This window comes from Vitis vinifera, chromosome 5 (assembly GCF_030704535.1).
Source record: "Vitis vinifera cultivar Pinot Noir 40024 chromosome 5, ASM3070453v1".
NCBI classification, from domain to species: domain Eukaryota; kingdom Viridiplantae; phylum Streptophyta; class Magnoliopsida; order Vitales; family Vitaceae; genus Vitis; species Vitis vinifera.
Window position 1 is genome coordinate 8,483,142 of NC_081809.1, and position 9,290 is coordinate 8,492,431.

Consider the following 9,290-nt stretch of genomic DNA (forward strand, 5'->3'; position numbering starts at 1 on the left):
TTTAAAGCTAACCTTGAAATGAAAAGATACCAATTCATCTTTGAAGTGAAAACTCATCCCAGTGAATGACCCTAGAGCCACTATGCTATGCTAGCTAAGGCTTTCCTAGTACATGGTGTAATAGGTTATAAATTTTGTTGATTACTCCCTGAGGACCAAAATCAAGGGACATCAACTGGACATGAATCAGTTGAGACACCAATTGGGAACGTATCAATGACTGACCAAGCTAAGAGGCATGCATACTTGGTGTTTGATGTGGGTTTGACTCATATGCAAAAAAGCCAAAGACCAAACTGACATGAGTTGGCTTACAATAAAGGGACCAAACATGATCTTAGGCTGATAAGATTAGAGGAGGACTTGTGTGGTTGAGTTGCATAAAGCGATTACAAAGGCACCTGTTGGCAAGAGACACCTATTGGTAAGAAGTACCTATTAAATAGCTCAATTTGGCACGAAAAGATAACATTAAATAGCTTTAGCCGCATGCAATGTGAAAAGATGCCTTTGTTGGAAATGGGTGTCTTTAGTTAGGTAGTTATGGTAGGTTGCATAATCATCACTCAAGTTTGAATTCAAAATTCAAATAAAGAAGACTCATTTATAAAAGCCTCAACAGGGTAGAGGGACCAAGGGTGAGTATTTCGAAGAGAAAGCAAATTGTGTCTTCTCTTTGTGGGATTTTGGTTCTCTAACTTATGAAAATTTGTGTAAGTGTTGGTGCACTTAAAAAGTCTTGTAATCTTGTAGTTTTAATAAAAATACAAGTTTGGTAGGTTCGAGTAATTCGCCTTGTTGCATGTGTGCATTTACATTTATTTTTGTTGTGTATCGAGAAGGTTGGCTAAGATCAGAGTCTTAGCATCACAAACTTTGAAAAAAAAATGGTAGTTGTTTTTGGTGGTGTGACAACTAGCATAATGGTTGAGGAAGATTGCAAGTAACACACACCCTTTTTATAGGTTTGGTCTAGACAATTATATTGACTTTGTATTTGATATAATTATAAGTACAAATATACGTAAAAGTGGGGTCAAGCATTTTTTATAAAGATACAACTCGATCAAGGGTTTAAAAGTTCTTGATCTAGTGTAATTGACAAATTTGGGGATAAGTGAGATACTTTCGTTTGAATGATGTGACTTCGCATAAGCACTCTTACTTAACATTTTCTTGTCATGTCACACTCAATTTTCTATGCGAAGACAAGGATACCTTGCAAGACTCACAATAAGAAGAAAGTTCATAATATCGAATATGGACAAGTACAATATTTTGGACTTTGAATTTCAAATTCAAATTCAATGGCCCACATGGGGATGGGTAACACACAAATAGATTTATTTCTTTTTTCTATTTCTCTTACTTTTTCCTTTTTTTAAAAAAAAAATCAAAAGGTTCAATAAGATGGAGTTAACTTTCCACTTGAATTACCCTATTTTTCTGCACCAATAGACATACTTATAAATAAGGAAAGACAATGGTGGTTTTTTTTGGCTGCTGCAATCCTTGTTAACAAGAAATCTCAGAATTTTTGTCTCTTGATCTTGATCTCTATCTTGTGTTGTTCATCGGCACCTGAAATTTGGAGCATGAATCTAAAAGAAAAGCATTTTTTTTTTTATATATAAAACGGACTCACACAAGGGAACATATAAAGTTTTCAAATTATGCACATAAGATATTTTTAACCATTTTATTCATTTAATTTCCTTTTTATTTTCCTTACAATACTAAATGATATCCTATTTTATTGTTAGTTATGATGTTGTTGGAGTCCTAGATTGAGTCAAATAAACTGTAACTATAATGTCCCACAGATTTACAATGTTTTAGTAGGTATTAGTTAACGGTGCTCCTATTAGTTTTATGGTAGTCATTTCTTAATTAGATTGCATTTGGTAGTGTTTTTATTCAAAATTGTCAATAGTACACCAATTGCATAACTAAACACCTATAGATCAAGATAAATAACCGTCTCATAACAAATTAATGTCAATTGCTGTTGGTACTTTATCACTAGACTTCTGCAGTCCCAAAAGCAACAAATTAAGTGGACCAAATATTGGACATACAAGCTGGGGAAGACCGTTCATCTGGCTGAAAATACCTCTTCACTCTCATGCTTTATCATGAATTGGATCGTGCAATTTTCAGTGGTTCCATCACTTGTTGATACTAGCCAATGCTGAAATGGGTTTGGAGGCGGTGTAACTTGGACTCCACCCTCTAACATCTTTACCACATCAATCATGGAAGGTCTTGCCTCAGGGATGTACTGGACACAGAACAAAGCTACCATACACATTGTCTTCGCTTTCACCAAGTCCTTCTCTTCGATCTCCTTGTCTGCCAGTATCTCTTCCAATTCTCCCTTATCAAACTTGTCCCAAACCCGTCTGGGAAACCACTCTTGGCTCTCACTTAAGCGGCTGTCAAGGTTCCTTCTCCGTCCAATAATTTCAAACAACATCATTCCAAAGCTATAAACATCACACTTGTAAGTAACTGGAAATGTCGTCCAAACCTCTGGGGCAGCATATCCTGGAGTGCCCCCAACACGCGACAAGTTTTCATGTGTGCTATCGAGGTCGGACAGCTTAGCTAGTCCAAAATCTGCCAGCTTGGGACACAAATTAGAATCAAGGAGAACATTACAAGGCTTTATGTCATGGTGGATTATCCTCTTGTGGCCGTAATGATGCAGATACTCAAGCCCCTTGGCGGCCCCAACTGCAATTTCATACAACTTTTCCCACTCAATTCTATGGTCGTTGCCAAACAACAACCTGTCAAGCGACCCATTCTCCATATATTCGTAGACCAGTGCTTTCGTCCTTGCATCAAAGCAGAATCCGTAGAGCCTGACCAGGTTCCTATGGTGAGTTCTTCCAATGGTACTTACTTCAGCCATGAATTGCACTTCCATCATTTTGTCTACGTTGTTATTGTACTTGAGTACCTTGACCGCTAGCTGCACCCCGTTAGGAAATTCTCCTTTGTAGACTACACCAAAAGCGCCGGCACCAAGTTTTGTGGAGTAGTTCCAAGTGAAAGCAGCAACTTGTTTGGAAGAAAACCGGACAAGGCTTTCTCTTTGCATGTTTTCTATGAATATCTCCACTGTTTCTCTGTCTCCAGCTTCTGGTGCTTCCTCCTCATTTCTCGGATTAGAAGCCACAACTTCATTGTTCCTCCTTCCTAAAAAATTAGCCATCACCTTTTTTCTCTGCAGCATCCTCATAATTCGCCTCGCAACAAAGTAAAAAATTAGGCTACCTGAAATTTGCATTAGTAAGAATTGTTAATATTGCATGCAATGCAAGCGCTTCTCTTCCTCCTCATATGTTTCTTTTATCTTCCTTTTCAATAACAAACTTTGATCATAACTCAGGAGTACTGTCGAAAACTTACCCGACAACACTGCAAGCACGATTTTAACTACAGTTGAGAGTGGCATTTTGTACGAGAACTGATGAGGACAGAAACTCTGAAGGCAAGGATTGACGGGCAAGAGAAAGAGAATTTAATGGAGGTGGAAGGAAAATTCTCAATAACCAAGCATGTTAATGTGAAAATAGCAGTAAACTCGATTCATTTGAATCATTATGAAACCTTGCAAAGTATTTATATGTACACTTTGAATTTTCTTCCTAAGTAACTTGATGGAGGCACCCATCTAAGAGAGCGTTTCACACATGCATATTAATCTTCTTTTGATTATGTTGACAGGGAATTGGAGTCATTTAATTACCAGCATTGTATGGCGTGTCAAAATGAGCCTCTGGCAATATCGTGTGGACTTGTCTTAACAATGATGGAAAGGAAATTTCCAACCTTATCAATATTGAGTGTTGGGTTTGACAACCCCACGAAAGCATCCAATTTTCCTCAACAATATCCTCTAATTATTTTTTATGTGATTGCCAAGAAGGAAGACCTAAAACAACCCCACAGTTTATATCGAAACAAAACTTTGGTGTAAGATTTCTATCATGCCAACCCAAGCTTTTATGCCACGGTGGAGTAAGATCACCAGGTTTTCATGCGATCCATTCAATCAAGCGACATCCATGTGTAAGAGAAGAGAATAATTCATTATGCCATACAAATATACAGAGGAAAGAGAAAAAAAAAAAAATACATCCCACACTTTGAGCTTGAAGCATCCTTGTTGATTGATTACATATATTATTTGCAATTTTTGTTTTTTCAATTTCATAATAATGTGTTTGGTTAATTTCCAAAATGTTTTATGTTTTTTTATCCTTTTAACACAGTTTTTATTCTTATTTTTTATTTTTTGTTTTTGAAAATGTATTTGATAAAGATTTGTGAAAATTGTGTTTTTAAAAAATAAAAATTTATAAAATATTATTTATTGTTAAGTTTTACTAATGCAAAAAATGGTAAACAAGAAATAGTACCCCTTTCAATACATTTTTTACATTTTAATTTTAGAAGAAATTTTTTTATAGTAGAACAAAAAATATAGATTTATTTTACATTTCTAAAAATTATTTAAGAAAATTTTAAATTTAAGATAATACATATTTTTTAAAGGACATCATTTCAATCATTTTTCGTGAAGTTTGAATTTAATATACTTTAATTTCTATTAGTTTAAAGTTTTATTAAATATCTCTCTCTTCATTAATATTTGGCTTTTTACGTTCACCTCTCTTTAATTCAAAATTAGGGAGTTATTTAATAAAATTTTAAATTGGCAATAAACTCAAAACTCATAAATGAAATTATTCTATTTGAATTTTTTATTTTTTTGTTTTTTTGGAATCTTTCATTTTTTATTTATTAAATGTTTTGTTATTTAAAAAATATTTATTCATTAAAAAAAATATTCATGAGTGTTGGGAGATAGAATAATCTTTACCCCTTAACTTTTGACATATTTTTTGCTCCTTAAACTTAAGAAAGAAAGATACTTTGCCCCAAACCTGTTAAAAATTCAATGAGCACCTTGCCAAGTGAAGAAATAAGGCCAAAAATGCAAAGAAAAACACTTACTTTATTCAATGTTGCTTCATTGTCAATTTAATATTAAAATGAAAACATGAAACAATTTAAATAAATATGGTTCAAATTTTCTCCCCTTATATTCTAAAATATCTTGAGAAATATTTTTAAAACAATCCTAGTTCATCAAAGTAATTTTGTTTATTTCATAATAAGAGAACCTATTTTTACGAGAAAAAAAACCAATATATAAAATATTCTATATGAAAACAAATGAATTTTTATAGGAATTTGATATATTTTTCTAATAATTTTGATATGGAATTTTAGTTAATATGTGTATTGTTCGTAAACTCAGTCAATGGTTTAGAATACGTTTAGAAGTATTTCTTAATATTTTTAGTGAAAGTGTTTTTAGGAGAATCATTAATGAGATATGTTTTAAAATTATAAAAGTGTTTTCTAAATTTGGTTCAAAAACACTTTTTAAATTAAAAATACTTTGTAAAATCATTGCGAAACTAACTCTTAATGTTGTTTTGATTCTAAAAAACATGTGCACTAGTTGAAGCCATGATCATGAGATAGGCTACCAGCTGAGAATTTTTGCTATACAGCAGTATTATACACCCAATTACATCAAGGAGTATCAATTGGATTACACTGTGGAAGACCTTTAGTTCATCCAGATGAAGATGCCTCCTTCCCTTTCGTACTTGTTCATGAGCCAAGCGCTACTATTGTCAGTGGTTTCATCACTCCTAAAGTTTGTGCTGCTCTCAATGCTGATAGGTGGCATATCAGATGATAATGCCAAATGCTGAAATGGGTTTTTAGGCGTTGTAATTTGGTCTCCGCCCTCTAAAATCTTCAACACTTGATCCATGGAAGGTCTGTCCTGAGGGAGGTATTGGACACACCACAAAGCTACCATGCACATTTTCTTGGCTTTCACCATCGCCTTCTCCTTGATCCCCCTCTCCAACAGAAGCCCCTCCAATTCTCCCTCGTCAAATTTGTCCCAGACCCGTCTTGGAAACCAGTCTTGGTCCTCACCGGGGAAGTTGTAAAAGTTCCTTCTTCGTCCAACAATCTCGAATAGCATCATCCCAAAGCTATAAACATCGCACTTGTAAGTCACTTGAAATGGCATCCAAACCTCTGGGGCAGCATATCCTGGAGTGCCCCCACCCGAGAAGTTTTCATGTGTGCTGTCCATATTGGAGAGCTTGGCTAGTCCAAAATCTGCAAGCTTGGGACAGAAATCGGAATCAAGCAGAACATTTCCGGGCTTTATATCATGGTGAATGATCCTTTTGTGGCAATCATCGTGCAAGTACTTAAGCCCCTTGGCTGCGCCAACCGCAATTTCGTACAACTTTTCCCACTCGATTCTATGCTCCCTGCCAAACAAGACAGTGTCAAGTGATCCATTTTCCATGTACTCATAGACTAGCGCTTTGAGCTGAGAATCAAAGCAGAAACCATAGAGCCTGACCAGGTTTCTGTGGTAAGTTCTTCCGATGGTACTCACTTCAGCCATGAACTGCTCTTCCATTCTTTTGTCTTGGCCTCTGTTGTGTTTGAGTACTTTTACGGCTATCTGTACCCCATCAGGAAGGACTCCTCTGTAGACGTGTCCAAAGCCGCCTGAACCAAGTTTGGTAGAAAAATTCTGGGTAAAAGCTGCAAGTTGTTGAGGAGAAAAGCGGACGGGTTTTTCTTTCAGCATGTCTTGGATGCATATCTCCACTGTTCCTGATCCGTCCACACGTCCTGCAGATTCTGTTCTTCTTGCCTCCTGAGGCCCCATCTCCCTTTGCGGTAACCGGCCTCTCATGATAGCATTAATCTCTGCTCCTATATCAAGATTCTGTGGCATCCTCTTCATGATCCGCCGCATCAGGACGATCAAAACTGGCAACACAATTAAAATTCCTGAAATTTGAACCAGCTAGAGTTGTTACTACTGCTATACTTTCCTTCTTCCCTGTTTTTCCTTTTTTTTCATTAACAAGTTTTGTACACAGAAGCTCTAATTCAAGACTAGTGAAAACTTACCAAAGTTCGATTGAACCGTGATTGTACCAAAAACTTCTGAGGACGATGGCGTGTGCTCTAACGGATTCGAAGAATTTGTGAACAAGGAAGAATGAATCGTTCTGATGAGCTATAGATTTTAATAATGATGTTGTTAAATGAGATAAACTGACTCTTTAGAATTCATATCAAGCCTAGCAGAGAAAATTTCAACCACAAATAAACAATAGATTAATGAAAATCGGGCTGATGGAAACTAGAAGAAGGATTCATAGAGGACTTTTCGCATTCAGACTGGTCATTTAGCTTGCTTCCTATCCCTTCATTGACCACAGGCCAACATTATAACACACGCAACATTGTCCAATAGGAAGTTGTCAACATTGGGCAGCTAGTATTTTTAGTGGTGGAATTGACAACTTTGTAGTAACATATTGAATGCTTGTAGGAAGCCCTGATCATGAAAAACAACCTATGTCATGTCTTTGATCCGATATGAGATATCAATCATTCCTCCATGTAAATACTACATGCTCAAACTTTTTTTTTTCTCGTGTCGAATGTGGGATATCACATGCCAAGTTTGCAGTACATGTTTGCCTTACAGGGACCAATAAGATTAGAAGTACTGCATCAATGTCTAACACCTGTCAAGTGTGTATCAATAGTTAACTGCCAAATAACTGTAATCCAAGAAGACCAACTAGATGTTTCAATAGAGCAGGTACTTAGATTGTCAGAAGGATACAACATTTTTATTTTCTTAATGAAATTTGAGCAGATGGAAACTGGAAACTGGAAACTGGGAGAAGGTTTTCCATAGAGGACTTTTCACATTCAGACTTGGCTTGCTTCCTATCCCTTCATTGACCACAGCCAACATTATAACACGTGCAACATTCTCCAATAGGATATTTTCAACTTTGACCAGCTAGGATTTTAAGTGGTGAAATTGATAACCTTGTAGTAACATAATGAATGTTCGTAGGAAGCCCGGATCATCGGAAAAAACCTATGTATGCTATGTAACCAAGGTTTAAAACATCTGTAAATATAGATATATCGGTACTTAAATTTTATGGATATATAAAACATATTGAAGAAATACTGATAGATATTTTTACAAACATAAATTATTCAAAATTAATGAAAATACTTAAAAATTTTCAAAAAATGATAAAATAAGGAATAATACACATACTAAAATTATTTTATAAATGTAATTGACATAAATACGATTAAAGATTTAATGTATATAAAATGTTTTATTTGAGATTTAATTTCTAAAATTTTATTAAAAATATATGGTAACAACTTTTTCTATTAACATTAATTTATTTAAACAATAAAAATTATTAATAATTTATCTTATCAAATTAATTCTAATTTATAAAATATTAGAACTTCCTTAATTTTTTATATTGTAGCAATTTTTTTTTGTAAGATTATATCGTCGAAATATCGACAATATTTTTCGATTTTTTCATCTTTGTATGTAACAATCCATTCTAATGGGATAAATATTATCTTCTTTGGGCTAACGGGCTCTCCTATAAAATTAAAAAGATTTCATACATAAACTTTTCATTTTATCCTCTATAAGACATCATAATTACTCTCCCTATAAATACAACGTTCTCAAACCTTTTTTTTGGTCTATATCCCATGACAAGTTTGCAGTACATGTTTGCCTTATACGGAGCAATAAGATTAGAAGTCCTGCATCGATGTCTAACACCGATGAAGTGTGTATCAATAATGCGCTACTGTCAACTGCCAGATAGCTGTAATCCAAGAAGACCAACTAGATGGATCAATAGAGCAGGTACTTGAATTGTCAGAAGGATACAGCAATTCAATATTCCTTTTTATTTTTCTTTTTTGTGGTAGCTTGGAGTGACAGTAATGTCTGGGACTGCTAAGCGTGAAAATGGAGATTCAAGTTATTTAGGGGGCCACAGAGGAGATGTTGGCATGTTGCTGTCAGCAAAACTCTTTCCATTATTGTTGTGGCTCTCATGTAAACCAATTGCCAATTGCAGTTCATAAATGGATTGAAACAAGAAGCACATGCAATGTCCTTGTGGTGCTGGTATCCAATGATGGTACTGTGGGCACCTATTTATTACCTTTCTAGCTAGCTTGTCCAAACATTTTGCCCAGTTTCTCATATCCATGGCTCTTCAATTCAATTTAAATATCATGGTGTTGCCTGCAATTTCTCTCCTCACTTGGAACATCTGGGACCCTATAGAGCCCACTAATAACATCCA

The 9,290-nt window shown here is 35.1% G+C and overlaps 2 protein-coding genes across 2 annotated transcripts; both read right to left on the reverse strand.

Moving 5' to 3' along the window:
* Window positions 1–2,095: 2,095 nt before the first annotated feature.
* LOC100251174 (rust resistance kinase Lr10) lies at window positions 2,096–3,267 on the reverse strand. Its single transcript, XM_019219828.2, has one exon. The coding sequence runs from the start codon at window positions 3,245–3,247 to the stop codon at window positions 2,096–2,098; it is 1,152 nt and encodes a 383-aa protein (XP_019075373.1). The 5' UTR covers window positions 3,248–3,267.
* A 2,290-nt stretch (window positions 3,268–5,557) lies between these two features.
* LOC100258020 (rust resistance kinase Lr10) lies at window positions 5,558–7,406 on the reverse strand. The gene is made up of 2 exons (XM_019219772.2): window positions 7,039–7,406; window positions 5,558–6,915 (listed from the first exon to the last, which is right to left on the reverse strand). Exon 2 carries the CDS (start codon window positions 6,878–6,880, stop codon window positions 5,654–5,656), a length of 1,227 nt encoding a protein of 408 aa, XP_019075317.1. The 5' UTR covers window positions 6,881–6,915; window positions 7,039–7,406; the 3' UTR covers window positions 5,558–5,653.
* Between the last annotated feature and the right edge of the window lie 1,884 nt (window positions 7,407–9,290).